This window comes from Pongo abelii, chromosome 2 (genome assembly GCF_028885655.2).
Source record: "Pongo abelii isolate AG06213 chromosome 2, NHGRI_mPonAbe1-v2.0_pri, whole genome shotgun sequence".
Taxonomy (NCBI): domain Eukaryota; kingdom Metazoa; phylum Chordata; class Mammalia; order Primates; family Hominidae; genus Pongo; species Pongo abelii.
Window position 1 is genome coordinate 193302087 of NC_085928.1, and position 15932 is coordinate 193318018.

General features: G+C 44.7%; 1 protein-coding gene across 2 annotated transcripts in view; it reads right to left on the reverse strand.

Moving 5' to 3' along the window:
• The window catches only part of MCF2L2 (MCF.2 cell line derived transforming sequence-like 2), a 247088-nt gene that overhangs the window by 121710 nt on the left and 109446 nt on the right, over positions 1–15932 (reverse strand). For both annotated transcript variants that reach the window (XM_009239585.4, XM_054553050.2), the window contains 3 exons: positions 9646–9770; positions 8913–9027; positions 7713–7832 (listed from right to left, as the gene is read on the reverse strand). In XM_009239585.4, the coding sequence (XP_009237860.4) occupies positions 7713–7832; positions 8913–9027; positions 9646–9770 (360 nt within the window). The remainder of the gene's footprint in view (positions 1–7712; positions 7833–8912; positions 9028–9645; positions 9771–15932) is intronic.

A 15932-nucleotide genomic window follows, 5' to 3' on the forward strand; every position in this document is an offset into this window, starting at 1 on the left:
TTTATGGTGATTACTTGCTTTTCTTCTGGGAGTCTGCAATCTTGGTACTTGCCAGACAGAAGCTGCCAACATGACCAGTCACCAATAAAACCTATGGGCACTGAGTCTCTAATGAGCTTTCCTGGTAGACAACATTTCACACACGTTGTCACAACCCATAGACAGGGGCAGGAAGTATGTCCTGTGAGACTCCCACAGGAGAGGATTCTAAGAAGCTTGTGCCTGGTTTCCTCCAGACTTCACCTCACATGCTTTTCTCCTTTGCTAATTTTGCTTAGTACTTTCTCATTGTAATAGATCATAACTCTAATACAGCTACATGCGGAGTCCTCCTAGTGAATCTTCGAAGAAATGTGTGCACGGTCTTGGGAGCGCTCTGCACACAAGCCAAGACTGAAGTCAGGGACAAGCCGCACAGTACTTGGCTGCGAGGTGAAGGCGTGTTTGACAAGTTCAGGTAGCTGGAAGGAGGCCAGTGTGGCTGCAGCAGAGGGAGCAAGAAGGAAATGAGTGGAAGATGTAACTAGAGGCAAGAGGGGGTTCCATGGCCGGGGTGAGAGGAAAGCCCCTGGGTTGGGGAAGGATCTCGATCATGTTTATGAAAGAACCGCTCCAGGTACAGTGTCCAGAATACGAGGAAATGCAGGGAGACCTGTTAAGGGGCTGCTGCAGGAATCCAGCTGAGAGATACGGCTTACGGCTGATCACCAAACTAGCTCCTGACTTGACCCTTCTCTGGATTGCTCTTCCCTGGGTCAGGCAAAGCTGAGTTCCTGGGTCACCTCCTTACAGGGCTTCCCTGGTGACTATATCTTAAGTCATTCTCTACAACCCATTCGCCCAATCACCTAGGCCCTCTCCCTCACTTTAATTCTTTAACAGCATTATCTCTATCTAAAAACTATTTTATTTACTTTAATGTAGAATTCCTCCCTCCTGGCTGGGCACAGTGGCTCACGCCAATAATCCCAGCACTTTGGGAGGCTGAGACGGGCAGATCATGAGGTCAGGAGATCGAGATCATCCTGGCTAACACGGTGAAACCCCATCTCTACTAAAAAGACAAAAAATTAGCCAGGCATGGTGGCACACACCTGTAGTCCCAGCTACTCGGGAGGCTGAGGCAGAAGAATAGCTTGAACCTGGGAGGCGGAGGTTGCAGTGAGCTGAGATTGCGCCACTGCACTCCAGCCTGGGCAACAGAATGAGACTCTGTCTCGAAAAAAAAAAAAAAAGAATTCCTCCCTCCTCCACTCACTCCCACCAAAATGTAAGTTCCATGAGAGCATTTAGTAGGCATGCAATAAATATTTGATCAACAAAATAAATGAATGAGCCAATGAGCTACATGATGCAGTGACCTGCTTGGCTGGAACTCTGTGAAGCAATCAGCACAGATGACTGCTACATTCCAAAAGGTATCCAGGAGCAGAGAGCCTATGAGCCCCCTTGCCAGCCACACTAAGCATCCAGTGCATCACTGCACTGCTTTAGCTGTTTAAAGTAACATAAGGAGTCATGGTAACTCCAGGTGCGTACAACTTGCCCCTCTCTTAACTTGCACTGGTTTATGGTTTCAACAATTTCCAAACCCTTTTCCTCTTACCCTCCTAGTCATTCATGAAGTCCTGCCGGGACCGTCGCCTTCTTAATGCCTTTCAAATTCTGACCCCGTCTCTGCCACCTCCTTGTCACTGTCTGCTCAGGCCTCATGGCTTCTCATGGGGACAACTGGTCTCCCCTGCTTTTCTTCAGGCTCTCCTTCAAATCATGCTCCAGAATGCTGACAAAGCAGCGATTCCAACATATCTTATTTTGTCTACATCACTCCCAAGCTTCAAGCCCTTTTCTGGGCACCCAGGGTCTTCAGGAGCAAGCTTAAACTCTTGAGCAATGCACACGGGACCTTTCATTATCTAGCTCATACCTGGGTGTGCCTGACTTACCAAGTCCTCTTCCACTTCCTCAACTCCATTCTCTGCTGCAACCATACTAATTATCCATTTATTGTTCCCCAAATATTCAGGCAGCTTCAGGCCTCCATCCCTTCTCCACCTGCTGTCTGCCTAGAAAGCCCATCCTTCCCTACTCCCCCTCACCCATACTCCTCTGGGGCCAACTCGATCTAAGTCACATTTCAGACTTCACCTTCTCCAGAAAACTTTCTCTGTGCTCTCTTGATCAGAACACCTGCTTCATTACATTGTGACCACTTATCTGCTGCCTGCGCTATGCCACAGACCCCTATGGTCCAGAACCAGCTCTTATTCAACTGAAAACAGTGCATGGTGCATCTTAGGTACTTACAAATAAATGCTGCACAAAACAAAGAGGAGTACTGGTATAGAAACGAGTGACACAAATCAAGCAGTGGCTAGTTAAAAGGACTGAGGCAAAAATACCCAGAGCACTTGTTCCAAACAGCAAAGGCCCAGGTGCACTGGTTACCACCCCTACAAGACGATTGGAATACTCATTTCCTGGGCAGTGATTTTTTTTTTTTTTTTTTGGAGATGGAGTCTGGCTCTGTAGCCAGGCTGGAGTGCAGTGGCTCGATCTAGGCTCACTGCAACTTCTGCCTCCCGGGTTCAAGCGATTCTCCTCCCTCAGCCTCCCGAGTAGCTGGGATAACAGGCGCCCACCATTATGCCTGGCTAATTTTTTTTTTTTTTTAATTTTTAGTAGAGATGGGGTTTCACCATGTTGCCCAGGCTGGTCTCGAACTCTTGAGCTCAGGCAATCCACCCACCTCGGCCTCCCAAAGTGCTAGGATTACAGGCGTGAGCCACCGCGCCCGGTCTGGGCAGTGATTTTTGACTCTTTGGTTCACTGCTGTGTCCTCAGAACTTAAACAGTACCTGGCATGGTAGGAGATGAATAAATATTTGCAGAATAAATGTCGAATGAATGACAGACCTTTACTAGCACTGCTCAGCTACTGCAGACTGAACCTAGGACATGTTCCATAGCCCAGAATTTATCCCTCTACCACTGTAATGTTAATAACAGCTAACATCTACTGAGAGCTTACTATATGCCAGGCACTGTTCTGAATGCTTTACATTTGCTTATTTCCTTAACTCTTCACAACAAACCCTTTGGTACCGTTTTACCAAAGGGAAGTGGAGGCACAATGGCCCAAGGTGACCCAGGTAGGAAAGAGAAGAGCCAGGCTTCAAACCCAGGCAGTCTGGCTCCAGGATCTGCTCAGACCAACACACACAGAGAAGAATGGCTGCACTTGTTCTGCCTAAACTTAGAGACCTCATTTGGTTGCTCGAACTTGTGTGACTTTAGTCAAATATAGAAACATGAGACTTGGCATGAAAGTCTCTGTTGACACTTTTTTTTTTTAAGTCCAGCTGCCTAATTTATTAAGAACAGGGCAGGATTTTCTGGGTCTAGGGAAATTCACCACAGGATACTTCCAAATTGCCCTGTGGTGATCAGAGCCTGCCCTTCCCTTGGCATATAGTATTTCACCCTTCAGAACTGTCCAGAAGACATTTGAGATGTTAGAAGAAAGATGTGAGTAACAGGTCCAAATGGGTCTAGGGAAAAACGCCCATAAAGGCAACTGAGGAGGCCAGGTGCGGTGGGTCACTTTGGGAAGCCAAGGCCGGCAGATCACAAGGTCAGGAGTTAGAGACCAGCCTGACCAACGTGGTGAAACCCCGTCTCTACTAAAAATACAAAAATTAGCCGGGTGTGGTGGAGGGTACCTGTAGTCCCAGCTACTCGGGAGGCTGAGACAGGAGAATCGCTTGAACTCAGGAGGCGGAGGTTGCAGTGAGCCGAGATTGTGCCACTGCACTCCAGCCTGGGCGGCAAGAGTGAAACTCCGTCTCAAAAAAAAGGGCAACTAAGGAGCAACCCGGATTCAGCCACCACATGGCTGGAAGGTCACTATTACAGAATTGAAAGGACAACAATAGTTTCTGACCACTGACTACTGACCACCAACCACATTGCAAGCCGACCTCATGAAGTCCCCAACACGCATCTAACTCATTTAATCTTCACAGGGTCTCTGTGAGGTAGGAATTATTACCTCTGCTTTACAGATGAGGGGGACCATATTCAGAAAGGCTAAGAAATGTGACTAGGGTCATACAGCTGGTACTTGTTAGAGCCAAGATTTGAATCCATTCCTATCTGACTCCAAAGCCTGTGTTCTTGTCACCTTCCAGCCCACCTGGCCTCTCCACATGTGCTATGAAATGCTTCTGGTACCTGCAAAGAAATTTATGGTGAAACCTCCAAATTGAAGCTTATTTTTTTAGTTTATATACCTCCCGCTCAGGATAAATAGTCATCAAAATATCCAAAGTAAAAAAGAAAGAGTGAGGGAAAAAATGGCTAAAATCTGGTACCCTGATCACAAGCCGATCTGGGATCTTTCACATGCTGAAAATTCCAGAAGGCTGGATCGTCAAGTTGCAGCTTAGAAGTTGCAATCAGGAATCTTTATTGAAATAACAGTTTATTTACCCCCGAGGACTCTGCTGGTAGAATAGATGAGAGATGAGAGTGCCTACTAGGGAAGAAAATGGCAAGAAAGCGAGTGATGCTACTCTATCAGGGAATCTAGAACAAACCCACAGATGATCCATAGGGATGGAGTGTGTGCATGGGGAGGTGGGCCAGATGAAACAAGAAAGGCAGAAAGCTAATGGTTGTTGAAATTGAATGATGGACACTTGGAGTTCATTGTGCCAGTCTATCTGCTTCTGTGTGTGTTTGAAAATTTCACACACGTACACAAAGCCATGACCCTCCAACTAGATGACATCCTTAGATGTTAAGGTTCCATGCCTTCTTAGACACAGCACCCTTATGGGGAGAGGTCAAGGCTGAAATCAGGTGGTTCCTCCACCCTGTCCTGGTCTGTTCCCTGCTGGCCCCTCAGCAAGGGTCTCAGTATGGCCCACAGTCAAGACCCTGCAGCAAATTCCATTTTTATAGAAGACCTTCTCTAAATGGTTGAAACTACTGTTTTTCAGAATCAGGAAGGAGCATTCAAAAGACTGCTAAACCCTCAAACGAGAACAAGATAAAGAACAGGCTGAATCAGCATGGGACAGGAGCCTGGTTAGTGAGTTGACTCTGAGGTTACTTGTGAGGATGATGTCACTGTGTGGAATAAGGAAGCTGGCAACACCCCAGAGCCAGCGTGTGGCTGTGCTGGGAGGGAGTTGGCCCCTTAGTGCCGAGTAAAGGACAAACCCCAAGCAGATATTTGTCAGATTGTGGCCAGACACAGTCTTGTTCCTTTAACACTTTAAAGGACAAATGGAAAGATTAGCCAAGCCCTAAATCATCTGAAGAAGCCATGTGTCTGAGAAGTCTGAGGGAAGATATATTGAAAACGATCTCAGTTACGATGAGACAGCTTTGTTTGATTCACCCAAAGGCAGAGACACAGGTGTACTGCATCCTTCAGGAAGCAAGTTTAGAAACAAGATCTGCAAGTCACAGGATGTGACAGGTCTGCAAATCCTGCAAGTCACAGGTCATCCACAGTGGGCTAGTCTAGCTGCTTCAAGAATGCTGCCCACGAAAGGTGGGTCATGGGTTCACAGAGCATTCCTGTGTTCCATAACCATAGGTTTCATCCCTAGCTCTGGTTAGCAACTTTTGAAGTATATACCAAGGACCACAAGTTCAAGGAAGTGGGCAGAAGAAAGAATGTGATGCAGTCATACAGATCCATTGCCACTATTCAAGACACAGCCCAGAGCACCTTCCAAGGGTTTTCTGTTCCCCTGAGAATAAAATTCAAATCCTCACAAAAGATCTCAGGGTGCAACAGGACTACCTGGCCTCTGCTCATCTCTGTTCCCTCATTTCCTCCTGGCCCACCTGCTCTAGCAATGTTCCTTGAACTCACCAAGCTCATTTCCACTTTAGGACCTTTGCACCTGCAGCTCGCTCTTGCCTTGATGCTATTCCCTAAGTCTCTGCATGATTACACAGATCAGACAGACCTCAGATCAAAGGTTGTCTTCTCAGGCCTTTCCAGACCATTCTAGCTAAAGTAGCATCCCCAGTCACTTTCTATTATATCTTGTTTTCTTTTTTATATCACTGTTACTATCTGATGTTATTATTTATTTGATTGCTTTTTAGTGAACTGTCTCTCTCCAGTAGAATGTAAGCTCCATGAGGGCAGATTCCGGACTGTCTGGCTCACCACTGCGTCCACAGAACCTAGGATAAAGAATACCTGTTGATGAATAAATAACCCTCTGGATAGGTCAGTAGCTACTTTCATATATATATGAAGGCATTTTTATTGATGAGGCACTTTTTCTTAATATATGAATAAGCAAAAAAAATAGTATCTATATTCAGTAAAAAATTATTTTGAAAAAACTAAAATGATATAAGATTGGGGCTGTCCTGGAGAATCTAAGACATATAGTCATCATATATACGAAATTCAACTTTTCCATTGTTTGATAAATGTTCCTGATGACTCATGTGTCTTTAGCACTAGTTTATCTGTCAAATGGTCACTGGTAAGAGAAAGAGCGCTCGCTAGGAAGGGATGGAATTCCTGAATGGGGATCTGGATACACAGCTGGGTTTGTGTGTTCATGCATGTGCACAAGCACCTGCAGCTCAGAATCTATAACCGACAGCTCTTAGAGTCAGTGTGGCCTTGGTATACTTTGTTTTGTATCCTTTAGGGGTGTGTGTCTCCAACTGTAATATACAAGTCAATCACCTGGGGATCTTCTTAAAATGCAGATTCCAATTCCAGGGTGGGCTCTGAGATTTTATATTTCTAATTAGCGCTTACTCAGGTGACATCTGTGCTGCTGGCCAGAGGCTCACACTTTGGCAAATCTCTAGTACTGCAAAATTGCCGTCTGAGAAACATAACCTCCAGATTAGCTAAGAAAGGAAGCGCTAACCACAGGGGACGTGGTCCCCAAGCCCCAAAAATATAGAGAACCTAATTTCAAACAAGCAGAAAGGAACTTCTCTGGAAAGAGATGACTCAGCTTTCTTCATTTGTAATAAACCAAATTTGTAAACACTTAAAATGGAATGATTTCTAAATGCTGACTTGTGTGCAGATCTGGGACACTGTTTAATTCCAGTATGGGACTGTAAAATACATATTCTTTTACAAGTTTCACATTTACAACTCTTGGGACATGAGAAAGGAGAAAGCTTTGCCAATTCTGTGTAGCAATGGAACTAATGTGGACCAATTTCCCCCATCTAACTGTCTTGCTCCAGGTATAAAACTAGTTTTTTTTTTTCTGGTTTCTCCTTTGAAAGTTTCCCATCCTTACTACCAACCCCACAACCCCCAGCCCCCTAGACCAGGCTCCAGGGAGGAGCTCAAGCTGATTGGTGAGACTCTGAGATAATTGTTCTGGTGAGTGATGAGCCTGTTGTGACCTTCTCCCCCTTGGCTGCTGACCACGTGAGAGGGCAGGGCTGGTCCAGAGTCCTCACCCGACCTGAGCGTCCAACTGCAAATGTATGTTCCAGCAGCTTTAATAGGACTCTGTGCTGCCCGTATTATTCATAGCAGTTGTTAATGTGCATCTCTCCTTGGGATCCTGGGGTGACTGACGGGCAGGACTAGGCATTCCTGTGTCATTGAGCAACCTTCCAATAGCAATGACTGGACATGATCCATCATTGTCCACAGCAACCTCCCTCCCAGTACACAAAAATGTCAGAAAGCAAACCTGGCTTTTTTCCTCCAGTTTTTTGTGTTCCTTAAGAAGTTGCTCCACGTGCATCACGCTGTCTCCAATGCCTGTAAACTCTGCTTGCTCTTCCAGTAAATTATCCAGGGCAAGCTTAGCCTACAAGAAACATTAGAACAGTCCAGAAGTAAACCAACACTCACTCACCTGAAGGTATAGGTTTGTTATGCTTCAAGAAAACTCAAAATTCCAAAAACGATTCAAGACTTGCATATATCTATATATGTTAAAAAAATTTTTTTGCAGCTCACTAACTTTCAAATTAAGCTGGGGGTGCAGAATTCACCTGTAGCTAAACTATTAGAACTATATTCAACAGATTATCAATCAAAAAGGAAGATAGCTGTGTCCAGTGGCTCATGCCTATAATCCCAGCACTTTGGGAGGCTGAGGCAGGAGGATTGTTTGTGCTTGGAAGTTCGAGGCCAGCCTGGGCAACATAGGGAGACCTCGTCTCTGCAAAAATATTTAAAAATTATCTGGGCCAGGCGCAGTGGCTCACGCCTGTAATCCCAGCACTTTGGGAGACTGAGGCAGGTAGGTCACAGAGGTCAGAAGATTGAGACCATCCTGGCTAACACAGTGAAACCCCATCTCTACCAAAAATACAAAAAATTAGCTGAGTGTGGTGGTGGGCGCCTGTAGTCCCAGCTACTCAGGAGGCTGAGGCAGGAGAATCGCTTGAACCTGGGAGGCGGTTGCAGTGAGCTGAGATCATGCCACTGCACTCCAGCCTGGGTGACAGAGTGAGACTCCGTCTCAAAAAAAAAAAAAAATTATCGGGTGTGATGGTGGGGCATGCCTGTAGTTCCAGCTACTTGGGAGGCTGAGGTGGGAGGATAGCTTGAGCCCAGAAGATCAAAGCTACAGTGAGCCATGATCACACCACTGCACTCCAGCCGGAGTGACAGAGCAAGACCCTGTTTCAAAAAAAAAAGGAAGATAAACCATCACTGAAATGCCATGTACATCAACAGGTAAATGGGATTCTAGAACAGTTTGACTCCACTGAAAAAGTGAGAAGGGGGTTGGAGGGGGTGGTCTGTAAAGAAGCAAGGAGATAAGGAGAAAGCTGGATTAGGGAAAAGAGGGAAACCCCATACCAAAGAGTGAGGAGGGAGAGAAAACCAGAGGTCCCGGTACCAGAAAAGAAAGTTATATTAAACAAGAAAAGAATACCTTATAAAAGTCATGCTCAAAATGCTGTAGTTGTAGGCACTGGTTAAGCTTCAGATGATGCTCAGACCAAAACTGACTAAAGGCTTTTTCTGTTTCATCCAGTTGAACTAATAACCTTTCAAGAAAGAATGAGAAAGTGATGTTAGGTTAGCATTCATTTCCACAGGCATCCATATAGGCCTATGGATAGAACACCTGTGTCTTCGGTCAGTGGTGTCAATTGTGACCATCTCCTTATTATGAAAGCACGTGTCACCTATGCCTTTCTTCTGGCTCAGCGGGCTTTGTACCTTTCATTTTCCAAGCAGGACACCCACAGTGCAGGCAGCGACTTTGCTTCAGATGCAGCTGCTGTGCTTTAGAATGTGCTCCGGCTGATCTGACCTTCATGCCTTCTTTCTTTCTACCTGAGACTACACGAATATAAAGCACAGCTCCAAGCCAAACTGTTACTTGGAAATGAAGCCCAGTAAATACTACCCTCTCCCTCAAAATCCTAGTGTGGGAACATGTCATATACATTGAAGAGGGGGGAATGGAATGCTCATAAAAAGATCTCTGTATGTGGATGCCAGATGGACGTATTCTTTTTTCCTTTGTTGTCTCAAATATTCTTCTTCCTTGGCCCCACTAAGACCAAATATTGACTGTTCCAATCTGTTCTTGGTTGCTCCAGAACATCTAGGTCTACATATTCTCTCCTGAAAAGGCTGACTCCACCTCACTCACTCACCTTTCCATGGTAGTTACATTCTCAAATTGATTGAGGTTGAGTTTGCTGTTTGGATATTTGGTTGCTGGTTCTTGGACGCATGACAGCAATGTGGTCCCCTGCTTTCCAAGTAATTTCAGCTCATCCTAGAAAATAAAAGTAGTTTCTCTTAGAAGGAATTAGAAAAAACAAATTCTTGGTAGAATTCAGGTGACGAGAATAGTAGATCAGTACATTTTTCATTTAGGAAATTAAATGCTGATGAAGTCAAGATGCAGCTTTAAAATTAATCAATTAACTTATCCTTGATAGGTAATGCACCGATGTGATACAAAATTCAAAATATACGAAAGGGTATACATAAAAAAAGTATATTTTTCCTCTTCAAAATCAACATCTGCTTTTTGTTGTAAATTAAAAGCAAAACTAGTTAATACAATCTAGTTTGAATCCAAGACAGTGACCAGAAACAAGAAAATGATAGATATTGAATGTTGAACGCTAGAAACTACTGAACAATAATAATGTAATAACTGCTAGTTGATCATAAAAATACTTCAGTTGGTCTCATCAATAAACACCTGCCTCTCCCTCCACCTGCCAACCAACTGCGGCCTTGTTTAATTATTTAAGTTTGCAGATATGGGCAGCAATTTCAGTTTAACAAGGAAAGATTCATACTTCCAAGCCAACCCCCCATTCTGCTCTTTTAACACAGAGACTTAGTGCTATGCAGCTGTGGAAGGCTACTTCCTTCCAAAGCCAACAGCTGTAGTCCTTTCCTTGGACAGTGCAGGTCATCACTCATTGCCCTGAGCCTTACCCATAAAGAAAGCCCGGGCTGCAAAACAAAAGTGGCAGAGCCTGACCTAGAATTTTGTGCTTGGGAATTATGGGTTTGGTTCCTGGGTCAGAGGAGGCTGGTTTGGTATGCCCTTGAGCGTTAGAACAGGCCCATACTTCTAAAACAAACCAAGAGATCACCTGTGCACACAAACACTGAATCACTTCCTCTAGGCCCAGCCACCTGTGTGGTCTTCACACAGCCTAGAGCTCATTCCCTGTGGGAAGAGTTTTAGACTTCCCCACTCTGATCACACAGAAGTCCTGGACCCTCTCAAGCTGGTACCTTTGTTCCTTGTGTCCCATCCTACTCCAGAATTTCCCCTGGAAGGGTTACATTGCCATACCCATCCTCAAACCTGGCCCTGGATCTGGCTGATGATGGACTTGGCTTCCCTGAGCTGGCCCTTCAGGTTCTTTGGACACCTCCTCTGGCTCTGTCCACTCCAAATAGTGCCCTACATTAGCCACATGGCTGGCACTTTTGCCTGGGAATCAGGCATATCTCTTCTTTTCCATTCTCATGTGTCAGCCCTCATTTCTTATCTCATCAATGCTCATGAACTATTTGTAGGCTGGATAAATTAATAACAGCCTAAAAGAAGTCAGGTTGCAGATGAATAAACACAAATTAGATATGATGGAAAAATGTACTCTTGAGTCAGTATCTTAGCCATTCCCTCATTCCACCCACTAAAGAGGGTCTTGGCTTTTCCCACTCATTTTCTTAACTGCTGCTGAGCTTCCAGCAACACACACACACACACACACACACACACACATCCATATGTGAGGAAGAGTTGGGAAGAAAGGTGGAGAGGCTAAAGGAGAAATGCCATATTGGTATGGCAGAAGGAGACATTGGAGGGGGAAGCTGGGAAGAGGGATACATCCAAAGTGCAGCAGAGCATGAATGAGGAAAGTGTGTGAGACAGGGAAGGTGAATCTTCACAAGTGATGTCACACACTGTATATCCCCTTTACACTGTTTAAAAAGGATACAAGCAAAAATTGTGACCTGGTGACTGCTTTGGGATTCAACTGCATGGTCAACTTGAGTAGGGTTACAAAAATCTGTCATGAACACAGACGGAAAGATGGAGCAACTATGGTACTTGGAAAGGGTAAGGGGAAGTTGTTCAGCCTAAAAATGGAGTTTCAGTTTCCATGTAAAGAAAATAACCTTTTTGGGTATTTAATTTTTTTACTGCCCGCACTCAGGCTGGAGGAGAAACTCAGGGCACTGTCTTCCAGAACATGTGTATAAGTTCATGCTCTCTTTCGGAGAGTCTCCTTTTCCCTGTGCCGACAGGGTCCTGTTGGTGGCAGGGTAAGGACTGCTTGTAAACTGAGAGATAGCTCATTGCCTACCAAAGTTCCCTTTCCTCAGAAAATGGGAGCCCCACCACCACCTTGGAACAGGATCCAACTGGCAGACAAGGTGGAGGTGCCATTGTGCGTGTGCTCTGAGCACTTGCTCGTACTCTCCTTGACGGGTGGAAAGGCACACAGCAGGAATGATGGGTAGCTGAGTTCTGTCTGCTTGTCTCATTCATCAGGAACTGAGCTCTCCCAGGGAAGGCTAAAGCTGCTTGTGTTTACAAGACCTGCTCTTCCTTTCTGTCCCTCAGATGAGAGTGAAATCAGAGAAAATAAGGTTTCAAATTTATCATGAAGCCCAAGGTGCCCGCAATTTGACTGGACAGAAAATAGCACTTACTGAAGTCGGGAGCACTCTCTGATTGTAAGAATACATTAAGGCCCAAACTGTGGCTCAGGCTGGGGGAAAGAATTTATGTTTCTGGGGAAGAGCCTTCTTTAAAGTCATCAGTTTGCTTAAAAGTTTGATACGATTGTTCCACTGTGGATGTTTAGAGATTTTTTTCTGTGTGAACAGATTGGTTAAATATACTGAAGGGCCAAAAGAAAAGAGGTTCTACTGGAAGATTATTTGGAACAAAATTGTAACAACTCCCTAGAGAAATAGCAAGTGAGGCTGAAAACCTCCCCAACTCAATGGCTCTCCTATTCTGTTTGATTGTTTGGGCGACCAGACACATATACCTAAGATAAGAGATCTCAAAGATCCCAGGAGAAAGAAATTTGAGAAATCAAGCCAAATCCCCTAAGCTGTGCTAGTTGTTTAGGAAAAAACACTCTCCAGGCTGGGAGAAAATGGTATATCACACACTACAACTTTTATAGATATTTAAATAGATATAAAAGTTCACTGTACTGAAGAATGACTCTTATAATAGTTTTTCACTTTTCCAGCTGGAAAAGAAATTATTCAACGACATATAGAATCTTTGATTAAAAGGTAGGTAAAAGACCAGTAAGGGTAAAATAAAATATGTATAAATAACCACAAAAAACTACTAAGTTATTAATACAAGTTTAAACAGTATCTGTTTTCTTCTTTTCTTTTTTTTTTTTTTTTTGAGACGGAATTTCACTCTTGTTGCCCAGGCTGGAGTACAATGGTGCGATCTCGGCTCACTGCAACCTCCGCCTCCCAGGTTCAAGCGTTTCTCCTGCCTCAGCCTCCCGAGTAGCTGGGATTACAGGCATGTGCCACCATGCCTGGGTAATTTTGTATTTTTAGTAGAGACGGGGTTTCTCCATGTTGGTCAGGCTGGTCTCAAACTCCTGACCTCAGGTGATCCACCTGCCTTGGCCTCCCAAAGTGCTGGTATTACAGGTGTGAGCCACCGCGCCTGGCCAGTATCTCTTTTTTTCTAATATAAACCATTTCTCTCTTTAAGTCATTTTTGGATGAGAAAGAGGAAAAATATAACTCTAGTTTAATGATTTTGGTATTCTTGCTTCTAAGCTACAAGATAAGGAACAAAGAAATCAAATTTGAATTAGGACAATAATCAGTAATCACAAAAAGGCCTTAAGAAATTCTCTGTATTTTTTGGTTTGTTTTTTGTTTTTTTGTTTTGTTTTGTTTTTGAGACAGAGTTTCACTCTTGTTGCTCAGGCTGGAGTGTAATGGAGTGATTTCAGCTCACCATAACCTCCGCCTCCTGAGTTCAAGTGATTCTCCTGCCTCAACCTCCTGAGTACCTGGGATTACAGGTGCCAGCCACCATGCCTGGCTAATTTTTGTATTTTTAGTAGAGAAGGGGTTTCACCATGTTGGCCAGGCTGGTCTCGAACTCCTGACCTCAGGTGATCCACCCCCGCCTCGCCCTCTCAAAGTGCTGGGACTATAGGATTGAGCCACTGTGCCTAGCCTGTATTATCTTTTAAAGGATGTTAATATTACTTGGTAAAATAAAGACGATAATATTTTAAATCCAAATTCACTTAATATTCTTAATCGAGGTAAACACTTGGACAAATTAAATCGCTTTGAGAATTTTGTCTTAAAATAATTTTAGGTCTTCACCATGATTTTAGAGCAGCATGGAATATAAATGCAAGCATTTCTTTTACTAAAGGGCCAATTAAATGGAACCTTCTAATTTCCTTTCACTTGTCTTACAGGTTGGATAGGGGGTGTTTAACCAAATTAATGTAATAGAGTATAAATGTCAAATAATACTTCTGTGTGGCCTCCAAGGTGACTCCACCCCATAACCTGAGAGAAGTCTTAGCCTCCTTTGCTCAGAGCTGCCTGTTTTAATTCTGAGAACAGCTGGTTAGCATGCATAAGGAAATCCTCTTACTCCATCCTGGAAACTGGTTCTTTCCCACCTCTTTACCTCTGCAGAACTCTTTGCCTGTGCAGAGAAACTATAGAATGCCCATTCATCTGCCTTCCCTGTCTCCACCCCTCTGCCTTGCCCACCAGCACATACAGCAAGACCTGACTGGCTGGTTTTCATCCCCCAGTTATGTGTCCTTATCTAAAATCCAAATGTTTTAACCTTTTCTCCAGAGACCTTCCTGACTGACCACATTGTCATCTCAATGCTTCTGCTCTTCGACCTCTCCACACCCTTCTTGGACTGAGGCAAAGAATGCACTGTGCTCATGAGCCCTAGGCACAGAGCTCAGTTTCACAGTCCTTGCCGCACTGGGCGTCCTTCCCATGACACCCCTTTGCACCAACGGGACCACTCTGCAGACTCCTTTTGATCAGGGACCACCTGTGGGCCTGTGCAACTGCAAACTCCTTCCTAGCGCACTTCATGGAGGCACCTAGACCCTGCTTTCGGCAACTCATACCTCCTAGGAATCACGTGAACTTAGCCAGTAGGTTTGGAAAAGCAAAGGCCAAGCTTCTCAGAGGCATTTTCAGGGAAAATTTTCATGATGTCATCAGGATTTTACAATTTCAGTCCAGATTTTTTTTTTGTTTGTTTTATTTTGGTGTTTTTTTGTTTTGTTTTGTTTTTGAGACGGAGTCTCACTCTGTCACCCAGGCTGGAGTGGAGTGGCATGATCTCGGCTCACCGCAACCTCCACCTCCCAGGTTCAAGCGAGTCTCCTGCCTCAGCCTCCTGAGTAGCTGGGATTACAGGTGCCTGCCACCATGCCCAGCTAATTTTTGTGTTTTTAGTAGAGACAAGGTTTCGCCATGTTGTCCAGGCTGGTCTCAAACTCCTGACCTCAGGTAATCTGCCCACTTCAGCCTCCCAAAGTGCTGGGATTACAGGCATAAGCCACTGCGCCCAGCCCAGTCCAGATATTTTGATTACTGACAGTAATCTTCGGAATATGTTTTTTCTCTTTTGTTGTTGTTGTTGTTTTGAGATGGAGTCTCGCTCTGTCGCCCAGGACAGAGTGCAGTGGCGAGACCTCGGCTCACTGCAACCTCTGCCTCCCAGGTTCAAGCAATTCTCTCACCTCAGCCTCCTGAGTAGCTGGGATTACAGGCGCCCGCCATCAAGCCTGGCTAATTTTTATATTTTTAGGAGAGACAGGGTTTCACCATGTTGGCCAGGCTGGTCTCGAACTCCTGACCTCAAGTGATCCGCCCACCTCGGCCTCCCAAAGTGCTGGGATTACAGGCATGAGTCACCACACCCAGCCATTGTTTTTCTGAATAACAACCTCCTTAAAGACTGAATTTAACGGTGTTCCCTGGCACATGGAAACATTAATTTGCCTCAATTACTAGACTCTGAGACTCTCCTAACTAGACTATGTGTTCGTTGAGGTTGCGTTTTTGGTTTCCCTGGCAAGTAGTAGTGGGTGCTCAATAAATGTTGAATAAATGAACAAATCAACCATCTAGCAAAGCATTTTTGCAAATTTTTGGTCACAGACACAACAGTTCAACTCTTCCCAAGTTCCATGAGGCCAAGACACATACACTGACCGTCCAATCCTCATTTTGCTGCCCTATTGAAAACTGGGCTTCTGTGAAATAATGGGTTCGGTCTGTTTGTGCTTCCCAAGGTAGAAAGGTGCCGACACTCATCCAGGGAGAAGCCCCAGGAAGATTTCCCTGTACTGCATGACTGAAAGAACCTGCCAAGCTCCCTTTTCTCGGCAGGTTCTGACGTGCT